This window comes from Rhamphochromis sp. 'chilingali' (assembly GCF_963969265.1).
Source record: "Rhamphochromis sp. 'chilingali' genome assembly, chromosome: 13".
Taxonomy (NCBI): domain Eukaryota; kingdom Metazoa; phylum Chordata; class Actinopteri; order Cichliformes; family Cichlidae; genus Rhamphochromis; species Rhamphochromis sp. 'chilingali'.
In genome coordinates, this window is record NC_137940.1 from 26,797,060 (window position 1) to 26,814,396 (window position 17,337).

Genomic DNA, 17,337 nt, shown 5'->3' on the forward strand with positions numbered 1-17,337 from the left:
AAACCTAAATTTAAGGCAAAGTCAGCAACTTTTAAGGTGAAGTTTCTGTCAAATTTCCCCGGTGACTTTACAGTGCAGGCGAGTATTTAAATTAAGATAATGGTTCAAAATAACTGCCCCAATAAGTGGTTGTTTTTAAATGGCTGCTGAGAAGCAAAACTTAACACCTTGGAGTAGGGACTAAACTCCGAGAGCCAATAAAGGAGCACATCTAGCTGTGAAAATTAGATGCTTATCCAATCACCACAGATTTTATGAGGTACACTTTGAACCCTATTTTGCATTCAGAACTGCTTTAATGCTTCACAGTGTAGTTTCAACAAGGTGCTGGAAATTCTCACCCTGCCATTCAAATGTCGCAGCAGAAAAGGAGACTCACCAGACCAATATTTTTCAAATCTTTCGTCCACTTTTGGTGGTGTGGTCTTTGCTCCTCCAGGCCATCTGCTTAAAGGTTAAACGAGTTGTGCATTCAGAGATGCTCTTCTGCATTCCCTGGTTGTAAGTTATTGTGTGAATGCCTCACATTGCATTTTTTGCAATATTTTGCCCATTGAAATGAATGGAACACATTATCAATGTGGTCACTTATTTCTGCTCGCTGGGCTGAGCTGTGTTTTAGGTCAGTGAGATGAGCAGCCGTTCTCAGACTGGGAGGCCAAGGTTCAAATCCTGCTTATGGTAACATTTTTTTCAGTTAACAGTAAAACTTTGTTTTACTCTTTTCAACACAAATTTTATGTTCTTCACTCCTTTTTAGCAGAATTTTCAGTTTTTTCACCACTTTTCAGCACAAATGTCAGCTTTTTTAGCTCTTTTAAGCAGAAATCTGTTTTCAGCAGAAATTTTGCTGATTCACCTCTTTTCAGCACAACATTCTGCTTCTTTACCTCTTTTCAGCAGAAATTTCAGCTTCTTTGCCTGTTTTCAGTGGAATTTTCAGTTTTTTCAACTGTTCTCAGTTTTTATTTCATGGAGACTCGTGGAAACCAGTATGTAGGACATTTCTGAACTTAAAAAAAAACAAAACTTTGTGTCATTGGAAATGTTCATTTACTCAAGAAAATGTATAGTTATTTTTAACTCTTTAACTAAAACTGTCATGTTGTGTTATGAATAGCATGTTGAAAATGTCCCTTTTCCCCTTATTTCCTATCAGTTAGATTAAAAGTGCGCCAGCCGGGGACGCAAACAACTTTAGTTGTGTTGTGTCCAAACTGCAGTCCCATCTCTGGGATAAAGCTGTGATGTGCAGCAGCTCCTCCCACGTTAATTACAGCTGCCTCCCAGAAAATTAGAAATATCTTTCAAAAACATGTGAATAAAGGTTGCGTGCTTATGGCACGTGGGCTCGTTACTGATTACCTGATCAACAAGTAACGAAAGCAGAAAGTAACTCAGGGTCCTCACACTGGCTGTTTAAAAAGCTACTTTGAATTCAAAGTGGGCATTGTTATTTTCACCCCAGTTGGATGCTGCCAGGAATCGGGACTGCGCATGTGGCTGCCTGTGTGGTCTCGCGCTCGTTCACGGCCACATAAACACCTGATCTCTGCAAGGGGACAAATCCAGTGAGAATTTCCGCAGGAAACCGATCCCCTCTCGTCGCAGACCCCCCTGCTGTAGAGAGCGAGGTTTCCTGCCGAGCAGGATGGCGGATGGAGACACGGTGGTGGATCTGAGCGTGGGGGACAGCAGCCCGCTGCAGCTGAGGGACTACCGGAGACTGGCTCGGCTGTACTGCATGAATGGCGGACATCACCTCCAGATCCTCCCCGACGGGACGGTGCAGGGCCAGAGGGAAGAGAGTGACGCTCACAGTAAGATCACTGCGCGCTTTAACATCCAGGTCAGGCCTGCAGCATGACGCGTTCACTTCCTCTGCTGCAGGTGTTCCAGGTTAAAGCGCCATGCGTCCATTTCACTTTTTAAGTGAAATGCGGGACATCCCACTGCGTTAGTTTGTTGCAAAATGTCTGTGAGTTCAGTTTGAACGTGTTTATGAATGTGGATGGAGTCGGTGGTTGTCTGAGCACGAGAAAACACGCAGAAGTAGAAGGAAAGTTTACCGACAGGAGCAGTGGAATGGCGTGCTGGGAATGATGCCGCAGAGGCTTCTGTGAAAGAAACATTTCTGGCCTTGAAAAGGTGGAAACAGGAAACCACAGCACGAGACATTTCAGTCATCAGATACTTTTCTGTATTGATCAGCCATCTGCAAGCTCTCTTTTTACTCTGTGCTACACCGCAGGTGAACCTGTTCTAATCAAGGCTGGACAAAACAGAGAGAAACAGATTAAAAAAAAGATTGGTGGCTCTCTTTCTGCAGGAATATTTAAAGATTTTTGCTGAAGAATTTTCAGATTGTGAATAATAAAATAAATAAATGCATCGACAGCTGTTTTTGATGTTTTATATTCAGATGCTGCAGATTTACCTTTGCACTGAAACCTCTGAGCCAACCCATGAAATATTCATTATTTATATATTCAGATTTTGACAGTTTCTGTGTAATTTCTTGACTTTCATGTAATTTTTTGTTATCCTTTCAGCTGTTTTAAAGCTCAAAGCTGTGGACAGAGGTGTCGTGGTCATCCAAGGAACTGAAGCCAGCAGATATTTAGCCATGAGCGATGAAGGCCGTTTGTACAGTTCAGTGAGTATTTAAGGCAAATTTTATTTTTTAAATAAAGGTTTATGGGAACTATTACAAGAAAAACAAATCGGGAAACAATCAAGAATATTAACACTTAACATAAGACACATTTTATTATTCATTAAATTATTTTTTATCTGCTTGAATTGTATAAGTTCGGTCTGTGTTATCTGCACTGACATCATGTTTTTAAACCTGATCCCACTTTGTTGCAGAGTTACAGTCCCATGTAAAATCCTTGATTTACCCCTCATTTCTTTATATAGTTCTTTATAAGAATTTCATGTAAATGTTTTAAGCAGTAGGTCTTCAGGCTTTCTGAAGGTCTTTTAAAGTTTCTCTGTGGACACTGGCTGATTTTTCACTCATTTTCAGTCCAGTGAAAATAATCCAAGAATTATTTGTTGTTAATGTTTTTTGGTAAGTCACTTAACAGACCTGTGAATTCACTCCTAAAAAGACACCTAACTCAATGGATAAACCTTTTTTTTTCACTTTTCAGTTGAAAACCTGACATATCTTGGCATGGTGTGCCGTGTGTTCTGAAAAAACAAGAGAACATTGGAAAACTATCTGCAACAGATAAATAGCATCTGTTTCTTGTGTCCTTTAGAATTTTTTTTTTGCATCATATTCATTCTGTAAGTCTGTTTGTATATTTTAATAAATTTGTTGAACTTATTAAACCTACCAAAGAAAGAAGGAGCTGCTTAAAACCTTTGCACACACTGTACTTTTAATATATTAGTTTTTTGTTCAATACCAAGAAGGTTGAAAAATCTGAGTAACAGAATAAGATTTCAACATCAGGGCATTCCCACAGTGTATTGATCACTGGTCATACTTCTCTGCTGCTTTGCCAGCACAGCTTAATGTAGGAGGACAAGACATAAACTCTGATTATTGATAGTGCAGGATTTACTGAATCAAAGTGAAACTATTAACTGTTATTCCTAACCCTTTAAATGTTTACATTTTTACCTCCAACTCAAACCTCATGAGATGTTATTTGAAATGTTCTTGCATTTGTCTCTCAGCCCACAATTACAGATGAATGTTACTTCCTGGAGAGGCTGGAGGAGAACCACTACAACACATACCAGCCACAGAAATATCACGACAACAACTGGTACGTAGCTCTGAAAAAGAACGGAAAGCCTAAACTCGGCCCGAGAACCCACATCGGACAGAAAGCCGTCTTCTTTCTCCCCAGGCAGCTGGATGACTGAAGGAGCAAAACACACAGCGATACCTCAACCGCAAAGGACCAGAAACACATAACCTCTAAATCATCAATAGGACTACTTACAGGAGATGGTGGCGTGAAATCAAGAGATAATAAATCCAAATAAAAGGGAAGTGCAAAGGCAGTCTGTGTAGTGCATGGAGAGATCAAATGTCTCTTTATTTTAATAATACGTCAAATCTATAGACACAACAAATCTTTGATTTTATTTGGTAGCAGGTCCTCTTAGCTCACAGAACAGACATGTAGAGCAAACATGAACACATTAACCTGCAGTTTAACAGGAATTTGTGCTTCTTGGACTAAGGTTTTCTGGGAAGAGTAAATAAATACATTGCCACTAATTATGTACTGTACTTTAGCTTTTCTGTAATCTGTTTTGTTCTTGAAACCTTGACTGGATAGAAAGTGCTACAGAGCTTAAAGCCTAACAAATTAACTAGTAAAGCTTTCTCAGAAGTGTTGCTGCTCTGTTATACTTCCAACAGTTACACATTGCTGCCACTAGAAGCCGCCACTGTGCATGATTACATCCTCTCCAAATAATTTTTATTTGCAACACTTAAATTTACCGGCCCCTTATACACATACACACTGACCTATGAGTTAGCCCCTTTAATCACACTTATTAACAACTGTTTGTGCACTCACGGTTTTTCATGGTTTGTCCAATAAGGCTTCATAACCTAGAACAATCATCAGTATGCTCGTCTCTACACTTTGAATATCCTGCACTGTTTATTTTACTATGCACTTAATGAGCCTTCATTTCTGTTCTACTGAGCTCTTGGTTCTATTTTGTTACGCTTTTTTAAATATTTGTTGTATTTTATTGAACTATTTTAATGTTTCTTTGCAAGCTCCTTTGACTACCATATTTATAGTTCTTCAGTTGTACCCCATTGTAAACCACTTCATTTTGTTAGCGGTTTTCCTGTTACACATTAATGAAGCATGCAGTGGATATAAAAAGCGTACACGTGCCTGTTAAAGTGCCTGCGGTAATGACGTTACAATAACGAGACCAAGATAAAACTTTTTCCACCTTTAATGTGACCTTAAAACAAAACTTTTAGCGGATCAAATTAAAAACATAAAACATTGTGGTTGCACATGCGCCTATAAATGGGAAGCTTACACTTTTTCTATCCACTGCATTTATGTATTCTGAGTAGGTGATGCATCAGTAACAACCCAGTAAGCTCAGCAGGTGCATTTAAAGTGACATTTATTTAACACTAAACAGTTTCTGTACAGTTTGATAACAACAAAAACCCCAGGCTGCAGCTCTACATCATATAGAAAGAAGCATAACTGGTCTGTAAATGAAAGCCATGGCATATGAAATATGAACTGTTGATTCAAGCATCATTATAAAACAACATCCTGCACCACTTGCTTTATGTGTCTGTGACTTAATCTAATGATGGAAATGTCCTTATTGGCCGTGTTTCTAAAAGTGCACCTGCATTAAACATTCTTTGATAATAATACTCACAACAGAGAAACTTCTTACATAGTATGAAAAATTAAGAAATAATCATCAATTAAACCTTGAGGTAAAAACCCACCTGGAAGTAAAATACAAGTTCATTTCTTATGTACTGAAATCCTGACAGCTTTTCCTCTGACAGCGAGTGGGACGTGGACTAGAAAGACTGAGGAGTCATCGAGAGGTCACGCTGTTACATCTAATTGGTATTTGTGAGGACACAGACCAGAAAATGTGCTCATATGCCCTTAAAAATCATCTCGGTCACTGTCAGTGCCAAAAGAAATTTGGTGTCTCCACAGCTGTCAGCAGAGCAGCTCCAGGTTTTGTCATTTGAGGCCATCGAGTTCCTTTTCCATCTTCTAGGATCAACCTGCACATGCAACTTGAATTCTCTTCCCTGGTTGGAGAGTTTTACCTGATTTAATGTACAACAAAAACATTGTAACAGGCAAAAATCATGGATGCCGCTTTGCTGTGTGTGAATCACATCTACGATGACAGTTTCTAAAAGCTGCAGACAACACTGTCCCCTCCTAGCAACACTGCTTAAAGCCAACAGGTGAGTGGAGGATGTGTTCATGAGTACTTCCGTATTTACAGCCTAAAGAAATCTATAAAGAGCTTAAACCTCGAAGAGCAGATTATTATAAAGTGTGTTGCATGCTATGGCAAGCTTACAGAGTGTTGCGCTAATTAATACCTGTTGGCTTCAAGTGTCGCCAACACGAGACGCTCCCTATTTAATTGACCTTAAGGGCAGATGCATGCTCGTATGCTACCATCAAATGATATAAGGCATTACTTATACATTACAGACAGATGTAAATAGCACTTAACATTCGCCACTAATGAGTACATTGAGGGACTATTACTGTTAACCATTTGTCTTTAATAAAGGTTTGAAACAAAAGAAAACGAGTGATATAATTCCTGATTATTATTTTTTATTGACTCGAGTCGTCTTCATCTGGATCTCATCTGGCTGATTTCTGGTTAAGTGTCTTCTTTTATTTTAAACTCGTTCTTCTTCTTCACATCCAGTTCTTCCACGTCCTGATTTTGACATAGGAAAATGGAGAAAACTGACATAACAGTGGAAATCAATCCTAATCTCAACCACAAATCTTACTTATCAACCTGACACACTGTAAGTAGAGCCAGTTAATAACAGGCCTGCTCACCGAATTATTACCACTCGGTTAAATATAAATACATGTTTTACAGAAACATGGTTTAATGCTTTTGAGATCATTTGTTGCTACAACTTTGTTCTTAAAAGTTCAGTTCATAATAGATGGAGTTGGTCTTCAGTGACATGTTAATGATATGCTGTTTTAACTTTAACCTACAAGGCAGAGTCTCACAAGATCACGAGAGAATCCATCATAAACCAGTCTCTGAACCACAGCTGGTTGCCCAATCAGCAGATAAGCGTTTCTCCTTCTACTGAGTTGGAAGTCGAGGGGAAATTTTTTCACACATGCCCTGCAGGAAATGCTTGTGACAAACCAGACGTCTGCAGTCAATCTGAACATAAAGCAGCTGCTGAGTACACAGGCTGGAGTGGTCCTCGGCCTGTATGCTGCTGCTCAGACGACACCCTAACCTCAACTAAACGCTGTATTTTCACTGCAGTGCACTTTAGAGGTTTGAGCAGACACTTAGAGTAAAACAGATGTGTGTGAAAACAGATACAGGTTCTCTGCTCTGTGTGAAAGAAAGGAGGGGCAGTGTTACATGAGCTGATGGCAAAGTGTTAAGCTGGTTTTATGGTCAAGCAGAGCGAGCGTGTAGGCTTTCGGCTCCACTCTATGCTCTGCCCGTCTGCCTGCAGTGAGCTCTGTGGTCAGGTGGAGGCAGTGTACAAAGTCTCTGCTGTTGCTCGTGGTGTTGTTGGTCCGTGAGCCAGCCATGGACCAACAGAACACACACAGAGCTGTCTGCGCTTTTCATGAAAGCGAACGTGGATGGACATATTTGTGGGACTATAAATCCCACTTAAGTCTAAAGAAGTGACGTCAAACTCTTTGTACTTCATGTGCACATACAGCCTACTTTGACTGTAAGTTGGCCAGACCAGCGAAACTCCTATTTCTGTCAGCGTACAGATGTTTAACGACACACTTAATTACATTTGATATATAAATCAAAAAGTGCAACTTCAACTGCACGTCTCAGTTTTTCTACATGATAAAGAAATGTTGAGGTAAATTAAAAATCTGTCAGCATACTTAAATAAGTATGTAAATTTGCTGATAAAGTTCTGGTAGCTCTTTAACATAATTCCCATTCATTCATAGAAACAAGCCATCCAGTGGACCAGATTGGAGTCTTTCTGGCCCTTGGACTGCATTTTTCACATTCCCGGTCTAATTCAAGTGTAGCACCAAAGATTATTGGACTCCGACTGATGGCAGGGAAACTTGTTTAGGTCAAAGCTGCTGCTGCATGAAAGCTACACCGCAGATATGTTGTAACCACACAAAGTGAAACCCTACACCAGGGGTGCTCAATACGTCGATCGCGATCGACCAGTCGATCGCAAAGGTAGTATTGGTAGATCGCATGGCATTAAAAAAAATAGATGCCAGCCTATCATCCATCCCGTCACTTGATTGATACAGGGAAGCCAGTCAGATGACAGCAGATTTTTTCTGACGCTTAGGTCGCTGCGCATGCGCAAACAGCGGCGCGAAGTGTAGTAAAACTGACAAGCTAGTCAGCGAGTTAACTCCAATTTTTAGCTCTCGGTTTTTTCTCTTAAACCTGGCCGTCAGCAGCTACTGTCCGGACTATGCATCCCTGGCTGATTCAATTCAGTGCAAGTCATCAGAGTAAACTCAGGTAATGACAAAAAATTTACATAGTTAATTGTGTTGTGAAATATTGGATATTGCGGTTATGCATGTATATACATTGTAGATATAAAGAATCCTCAATATATTTATAAATAAGTATATGTTTTGGATTTTTGTAGTGGGTAGATCATTTTGACTTGGTCATTTTATAAGTAGCTCACATGAGGAAAAAGTGTGAGCACCCCTGCCCTACACCGTAACCGGACAGGTACCTCCCTGAAACTGTAAATACAGATCACATCAATGCAGGTAGCACCTGTTCTGACTGGTCTCTTCAGTAGTGTAGATTCCTTCTGTGCATTGCTAGCTATTTTTTTCCACCATTTTTGATTTAATTAATAATCATAACCTCAGTCTAACCACTTAGATGTCAGCAAATTCCTGGAGGGGGACTACTGAAACCATGGGAATGGACATGACACTACTGCATTTCATTAACATGCATCTTCTCTCCCATGTTTAACAGCTTCCTGCTAAAAGGGAGGTCTTCCTTCCCACTGTCACCACTGTCACCACCACAGCTGGGCGATAGAACGATAACGATATGTATCACGATATAACTTTTACTCGATAGAGAAATTAAACTATCGCGATAGACCTCGCCGCTCTTGTCCTCTTTAAAAAAAAAAAAAAAAAAAAAAAGGGTCAGCCAATCCAAATTAAGTAGCGCAGAGCCGAACCAATCACAGCCGCAGCGTCACGTCGCGTGACTTGTTAAGTACAGCACAAGTGCCAAGCCGCACATGTGTATTTGTTTGGGAAGCAGCCAGCCACCGTACTGCCCGGGTAATGGAGGAAATGAGTGTGCCGACTAGAAAAATCAACCGAGCATGACCGAAGGTTACCGAAGAGAAAACAGATGATGGCTCCAATGCCGGAGAGATTGTCGAACGGAAGAGCCATAGAAGTTCCGTAGTGTGAAGGTATTTCGGCTATTTCAAGTCTGACAAAAAACAGAGTAGCGTGCACTGTAAATTGTGCCGAAAGCAAGTCTGGAAATACAATAAACTGGTGCATGCGTCACACTGTGCGCCACGTTATTGTTTCGGTGAAATGAATTTCTACAATACTGTTAATTCTACTCTCTGCAGTGTTTAAATGCTTACATATACACACAGTTACTGTCCGTCCACACATACGACTCGGTTCTGCTTCTATGCCCCAGCTTTGTTTACTTTTTCAGACCGAGGCTTCTAGACTTCTGATTGGCCAATATTTCTGCACGGTTAGGAATCTAGCGCCACCTGCTGCTTTGGCATGTTCATAGCAGCGTTTTCCTTCATTTCTGCCTTTATGTGTGGACGGGATAATTTTTTAAAACGAAAACGGAAAATCTCCGTTTTCAAAAATACCCGTGTACGTGTGGACGTAGCCTCAGTCTCTGACTGGAAGCGCTAATTCGTCATTCGACTTTTGTCAGACTAAAGTAACTGTTAAAACTGTTTGAAAAGCTAAGCTATACAACAAGGAGAGATTGAGAATTTCCTTTTAGTTCTCAGTTTATTTGATATTGACAAAGGTTAGTCAATTTTGTCTGTTCTTCTGTAAAACAAACTAAGATTTTTTTTTAGAATTAATATTTTGTTTCTAAGTGGAATTGACAATTTAGTAGTCTGTTTCGTTTGTTCTATTTTGAAACTTAAACGCTTTAGCGGCTGCCTTTTGTGTAGTTTGCAATATTTGCCTTTATTTATCTGAAAAAGTCTCATGTTCCTTAAGTACATCTACCCTGTTGAACTTATTATGGGAAATAAATATTTAAATAAAAACAAGCTGCTGATTATTTCACATTTTACTTGTGAGCAACGGCACATTTAAATCTTACAAATATAGTTATTTGGCTTATATCGTGATAGATATCGTTATCGCCTGAAATGAAAAAAAAAAACAAAAACACATATCGTGATATGAAAAAATCTTATATCGCCCAGCTCTAGTTTAGAGCATTTCTAAACTGCAAGAAGTGCAAAGAAAACCCTTATAGGCACTTCCTGCTCTCTGTTTTCACTCTTCTCCCGACTGACTTTGGCAAGAACCTGTTTTTCCAACTGGCTGCACTGAAAGTAGCCTGTGGATCTGATTGGTTAAATTTCACCTGTAATGAACAGACAGTTATTTTTGGCTTGCACCTGCGTTTTTCCAAAGGACATCCCTGCTGGTTCTGTGTCACACACCATCTGGAGCATCAGGTTAGTTTAATCACAGAGACAGGTGTTGACAGTGGTTGTGCTGTGCGCCATGTAGCAGCAAAGTCAGAGGACAGAGGTTACATGGGGAAGTAGCAGGTTTATGTTTAATCTGCTTAAGCTGAAAAATCAAAGAGGTCATGAACAGCTTATTTTAATCTTTTCACCAAGTCTCTACATTTTATTTTCACTTGGATGGAGCCACTACAAACTGTGGGTACCATCTGGGGCTTTTTGTTTAATGGCTGATTTTTGTGCTGTTTGTTTAGCTGCCATTCATAAATCAGTCCAACACGGATTTAAAGGTGCTGCCCACTAATGACAAACCTGACAGACAGTAAGTAAAAATTGATATTTTCTTCATGACCCATGCACCTTACCTTTAATAGATGAAGAGTACCCTTGTTCGAGGAAGGGTGGCGTAAGTGGGATCAGCCAGTTTACGCACTCTGGAGTAGTTCACGAAGCCTCTGATAAACAGCATAAAGCCTGCAGTCCAAACAGAAGACAGATTACCAAAGAAATGACCACACAACATAATTAGAAAAATCTTAGCTGTGTGTAGTGTGTTAATAATATAAAAATACAAGTATACTTATAAAACATCATCTCTCACTCACCAAGTGCCAAAAACACCCACCACAACCAATACTGCCCATCAAAGTAACCGGGGAAGTAGGTCGAAAACTGCAGAGACACAAGACGCAAGTTTCAATCAACAGTGTGACTCTGGTGGTCTGTCTTTAAGAACACAGCACCAAACACCACTTTGTAGAATCATGCGGCACATCTTTGACCACACACCCATCCATAACTTAAGTGGCACGAGTAATTTCAAGTGTTTTTGGAAATTAAGTGCCGTTAAATAGATCATTAACCCAGTAACGCCAAATGCATCATATGGTCAATGGACTGATTCTTATATAGCGCTTTTCTACTCTCCCGGATTACTCAAAGCGCTGTATACAACATGCCTCATTCACCCATTCACACCCACTCATACAAACACTTCTAAACACAAGTGCAAACTAAACTACACACATTCATACTCCGATGGATGCATCGGAGGGCAACTTGGGGTTAGTATCTTGCCCAAGGATATTTGGCATGCAGACTGGGGAAGCCAAGGATCGAACCACCAACCTTCCGATCAGTAGCTGATCTGCTCTATCACCTGAGCCACAGCTGGGGTGGCTGTGGCTATCAGATATGATACACGAGTATCATACATATGATACATTTTGAGAACTGTAATTTATACAATCAGACACATGCAGTGTTCAAATATAAATAAACAGAATTTTCTGTCAATCCTTTCGTTGTTCAGGCTTCACAGGGTTAAGACCAACATTAAATTATTAAAATTTAAACTAAAACAAGAACGCTAATAATAATAATAATAATGGATTGGATTTATATAGCGCTTTTCAAGGCACCCAAAGCGCTTTACAATGCCACTATTCATTCACTCTCACATTCACACACTGGTGGAGGCAAGCTACAGTTGTAGCCACAGCTGCCCTGGGGCAGACTGACAGAAGCGAGGCTGCCATATCGCGCCATCGGCCCCTCTGGCCAACACCAGTAGGCAAGTAGGGTAAAGTGTCTTGCCCAAGGACACAACGACCAGGACAGAGAGCCCAGGGATCGAACCGGCGACCTTCCGGTTACAGATGCGATTCCCAACCCCCTGAGCCACGGTCGCTAAGACAGCACAACTCCCTCGAAGGGCAAGGTTGTACTAAAACTTTAATGTTTTATGACATTTTTATTGCAACATGCTGTTTTTATTACAACACGCTGCTATCTGACCTCTGACCTTGAAGCATTACATACTAAAATAAATGGTGTTTTTATCATCTTCACTCATTCGACTGGAGCAGATTTGGCTGAAATCTTTGGTTTTTATAAGCTGTAAAAACTTAAGACTTGAAGATATTCATGCAGTGTAAGATTTTGCAAAACTTTATGGCGTCATTATGATGTCATAGGGTGTTTTATTGAAAAGATATAACCCTGTGTTTTACGGCTCTCCCCATACCCTTTCATACGTTATATTACTTTATACGCTTTCTTAAATTTTTTTTCCAAGGTCCCTTTGAGCTTTGGCACCAACAATAAAGGTCGAGATCAAATGATTAGCCAACATGGTTACTGACGTCCCCCCACAGCCTAGTGTAGTGTTGTTACATTTGAAGACAATGCATTAAAAAAAGATTTGGGTAACATAAAGCTTTTGCTGATTTTCACATTTGTTGTGACCTTGACTTGATTTCACCAAAATGAAATCAGCTCGAGCTGTCACTATCATCGACAATCACACAAGATTTGAACCCATCTTGAAAACTACGGACGCTTACAAACAGACAGACAAACTAATTGAACCGATTACATACGCGCTCCTTTCGGGGGGAGAATAACTGTGATATTATGGTTGAATTTTAACCACCTTGTGGAGAGCTGAGCTGAGCTGGTCTATGCTGTGTGTGGCTCTTACCCTGACAATAAGAACCCATTTGATGAGCGACAGGCCAAAGCCTGAGATGGCCCCGTATCTGCCGGCGGCTGATGTGGTCAAACAGAACGACAAGAAGAAGCCAATCCAGTTGAAGAGGAATGCCACTGGTAGCAGAAAGACAGCAGTTCATTAACAGAAGGATCATTGATTTGTAAAGTCATCATGTTGGCACAGATTTAACAAAAAGAAGCTAAACAAAAGTTAAATTAAAGGAGAGTAAATTTTGTCCTTGATGAGTCAACAGAGTTGTACATTTGCATCAAGTCTGTTTATTGTTACCGTTACAAAAGTCTGTTTCTTACTGAAGAAAGTGAGCATGAAGATGCCGTCGTTTCCTATTCGCAGCTGGTCGGCATCATCAAAGTCATCTCTGGCCACAAAGTCTTCCTCCTGCATCATCAAAAAGGATACGTTTAAACTATTAATTAAAATAACCTCAGTTTACCTCTGTCTTGTTTAGTGTTTTATATGTGACAACACTAAGTCATTAGAAAGAAGTCTGAGAACGAGACGAGTACCGTGACTCTTCCAGCGACCAGCGGGATGGCCGCCTCTGCTTTGCTTCTCTCAGCTTCATCATAGGAGGGCAAAGTGGTGGCAACGCTGTAGGATGGAGGGTTGGGAAATCTTCCTCCATCTTCCTTGTATTCAAAGAAAGCTGTGGGTGTTACAAGCAACAAATAATTACAACTAATTAACAACAAATATATATCTGTAATAATACATTCCTCCACACAGCAGAAGACCTACAGAAAATAATAAATGAAATCCTGTTATCACAGTGTATAAGAGCTGAAATTTTACACTTCCTACACTTTAATACTACACCAAACAGTAGCATTATCAATTAATGAGCTGGTTTATTTCTCCAGTAAACGTGTGGTCTTTAAACTACAAAATCACTTTTCTAGAGCCTGTGATGTCTTCAAAAATACAAATGTTATTTTGAAAACAAGAAAACCAAAGACTGATTGTTCCTGATTTCCACCTCCCTGCTTTACTTTTTGCTAATCTGAACAACGGAGTGCAAACAAAAACATTTCTATGTGCTCACTCTGCTGATCTTTCCCATTGTCTTCACAGACCAGTTCTGTGCTAAATCTCAGTTGATGCTTTAAGGCAAGATAAATTATTAACACAGGTGTCCCTTGAAAGCAAAGCTAAGGCTGTATTGTATCATCCAAGACTCTGACAATGGCAGATCCTGACTGGCTTTATTAAGTACACCTGTTCAGAGAATGGTCCAAAGAGGAGAAACTATCCAGTGAAAGACAGACATCTGGGTGAAAATGCCTTGTTGATGTCAGAGGAGAATGGCCAGACTGCTTCATGGTCATGGGAAAGCAACTGCAACTTGAATCATTGCTTGTTACAACCAATGCATGCAGAAGAGCATTTCTTGAAGCAGATGAGCAAAACCACTGCCTGGTCTGTTGAGTTTCAATTTCTACTGAAACACTGGAGTTGTAGTGTCAATGAAAGCATGGATCCTTCCTGCCATGTATCAAATGTTCAGGTCTGTCATGATGGTGTGGGGGATATTTTCTTTTCACATTTTGGTTCTTTAGCACCAACTTGTTTTGTTTAAGCCTGTTTGAGTATGGTTGCTGATCATGTCCATCCTTTTATGACCACAGTATAGCCATATTCTGATGGATGCTTCACCTGACACCATGCCACACAGCTTGAATCATCTCAAACTGGTTTCTTGAACACAAGTTCACTGAACTCAAATGGCCTCCACAATCCAATAAAGCACCTTTGGGGTGTGGTGGAACAGACAAACTGTTTCATGATGTGCAGCTGACAAATCTGCAGCAACTGTGACACCATTGTGTCAATGTGGACCAAAATCTTTAAGGAATATTTCAAGCATGTTGTTAAATCCATGCCACAAAGCATTAATCCAGTTCCAAAAACCAAACAGACAACATGGTACTACCTGGTCTACCTAATGTAGTGTGTATAGAGTGTATTTGTTAGTGTTTCATTTTGAGGAGTGCTAAATGCCTTCTGTGGACCAACAATTTATGAAACAGTTTGCTGTAAATGTAACTGAACACTGTTTTGGGCTGCTGTAAACTGAAGCACAGTTTATAATTTTGGCACACATCTACAAACAGTGAGTGCGACAACTGCCGCTTCTTTAGCAACCTTCACTGTGCAACAGACAGAGACAGATGGCTCGAAGCCATCCTCTGAAAGAAGGCAGAGATGATAATTAAAGCATCAATTTTGAAAGTGAGAAACAAAGAAACCGAAGGTCAGCGAGTTTTAACACGTCTGACTGCTGACAGACAAAAATCTTCTTTCACTTCCTTCAAAAATGAAAGCTACAGCTGAGCTTTAGAAACCCAAAGCAGGAAGCAATGACTTACGTAAAACATTAGTACAAGAAAGACAACTGTGATATATTGCATGCACCCATTACTGTTTGTGCTCTCTACATACAAGCCAAGACTTATCTGGGTTGTTTGGCTGCGATCCTGGAATACGCCTCTGCCTCGCTCAAACACTAACAGCACTAAAACAGATCAATGGACTCATCCAGGAAGAGCTATAGCTGCACCCTCTTATGGAACATGCTGACCCTTGCCCTCTTAAGAAGTGACATTGGAAACATGATAACGAGCCTGAGACCTTCCCTGCACATGACCTATTCTGCAATCCTATTTTAGGAAAAAAAAATTAAACAAACTTCACACAATTATACGTGTAAATAAACATACTCATTTCAGTACAAATGATATATGGTGCATCTGGACTGTATTTAAGATTTCTGTGAGCGAAACTAAATATTTATCTGATCTTTAACAAAATGCAAAATAAGCTCACAAAATCTGCATGCAGGGAAACCTGTCACCAGAAAAGCTTCAACATCAAAGTGCTTTGTACAAGTCGAAGCAGTGATCACATAGGTGGCAACTTGTCAAATTACAGCTGTTAAAAACAGCCAGTGTTCATAATGTTTATCTCTTCCTGCTTTTAAATTCACTTATAATTGACAATTAGGTCGCACAGACACATCTGGAATTAAATTGTGTTTTTAAGAAAATGAAGTGATTTGACAGCGTGTGACCAAGCTAACCTGCATTTGCTGCAGCAATGCTGCTGTATGGTGGTGGGGCGTCCTGGGCAGGACCCTCCTGGGAAGGCTGGGCGGGCTCTTCCTCATTCACCAGCTGGAGAAACATTAATAGACAACAACACAAACTGGGTCTCGCTTACAGTACACGGTCCTTTCAGATAAGTAAGCAGCTGCAATTTAGAAAAGGGAACAATGCTGTCTGCATAGGGGAGGTCAAAATGATAGCATTTACACTGTGTGATAGCAGATATTTGTCTGCCATGTTGTTTATATCATGGCAACTATCCCCAGGGAAGATTTCTGCTTGTACTGGGCCATTATAGACAATTACATGAGTCATTAAACAGGGCCTGCTGTACGGACATACAGGCTCTGTCAGCCACTTTCTTCTCCCAAACACAGATTAGACCATCTGGATTTGATACTTACGGATATTCTCATTTAAATAACATTATCGGACAGTAAACTTATCTTTACCAACGACACACAAGGCAGGTTGTATTATAAACCGTGGGCTGCTGATTTCAGACATAATTTGCACATCAGTGCTGTGTGGCGATTTAAGCGAGCATGCAGCAGCTTCACTTTAGCATTTTGACCCTGATCCGTCTCTAAGGTTTCAGTCACTGACAGGGAGGATTGGTCAGTGAGCCAGGACAGCTTTGGATCAAGTCTAGACACTACACAGCACTCCTGTGCAGGCCAGCTAACGCTAGGAGTGGCTAATTAGCTGCTAAATAAATATGGCCTATTCAGCGTTAAAATTATATATGATGAATATATGAGTACAGCAGTTGCAGTGGAAGAAACTCTGTTTAATAAAAGCATAAAACATGTCACTCAACATCGGGCCCGCCCGTAAACAAATGACAGCTCAGTTCGCTGTTTTGCTCTCAGTGACAGGCTAATGTTGACTGAGCAGCAGCTAGCTGTTAGCCACATTTAAGTGTGACGGCAACCTGTTACCTACCTCCTGATATCTGACGCTGCTGTTTTGTTCTGCCATAGCTGAAGAGGAACGAAATAACTGTACAGTACTCCCTCTGCTTCTGCTGTGAAACTGTGTAATGTAAAAGGAATCTCGCAGGCGAAGTAGCAAAGATAACGCTGCCTTCTAGTCGGCCATCTCCTTCCTTCTCCGCTCCTGGTAGTGGCAGAGCTGGTGCTGCGTTCAAGTGCAGTCGGAAACGACATTCTTTCAGTTGTTAGCGCGTGAAAGATCGAGGGGGGAAAAATTACAAATTATAAGCCCATAACTGTCAATTATATATATTTTACGCTGTAAAGGGG

The 17,337-nt window shown here is 40.4% G+C and overlaps 2 protein-coding genes across 3 annotated transcripts; one reads left to right on the top strand and one right to left on the bottom strand.

The window, feature by feature from the left end:
• Positions 1-1,512: 1,512 nt before the first annotated feature.
• fgf1a (fibroblast growth factor 1a) lies at positions 1,513-5,298 on the top strand. 2 transcript variants are annotated; one of them, XM_080900678.1, is made up of 4 exons: positions 1,513-1,820; positions 2,553-2,656; positions 3,694-3,785; positions 3,870-5,298. In XM_080900678.1, the coding sequence occupies exons 1-4, from the start codon at positions 1,652-1,654 to the stop codon at positions 3,883-3,885; spliced, it is 381 nt and encodes a 126-aa protein (XP_080756804.1). In that variant the 5' UTR covers positions 1,513-1,651; the 3' UTR covers positions 3,886-5,298. The 2 variants fall into 2 exon arrangements, with proteins under 2 accessions (XP_080756804.1, XP_080756803.1); XM_080900677.1 differs by having other exon boundaries at positions 1,515-1,820; positions 3,694-5,298.
• On the bottom strand, positions 5,114-17,207 carry ndfip1 (Nedd4 family interacting protein 1). Its single transcript, XM_080900676.1, has 8 exons — positions 17,018-17,207; positions 16,048-16,141; positions 13,478-13,617; positions 13,262-13,349; positions 12,939-13,063; positions 11,062-11,128; positions 10,822-10,930; positions 5,114-6,450 (listed from the first exon to the last, which is right to left on the bottom strand). The coding sequence occupies exons 1-7, from the start codon at positions 17,051-17,053 to the stop codon at positions 10,824-10,826; spliced, it is 657 nt and encodes a 218-aa protein (XP_080756802.1). The 5' UTR covers positions 17,054-17,207; the 3' UTR covers positions 5,114-6,450; positions 10,822-10,823.
• Between the last annotated feature and the right edge of the window lie 130 nt (positions 17,208-17,337).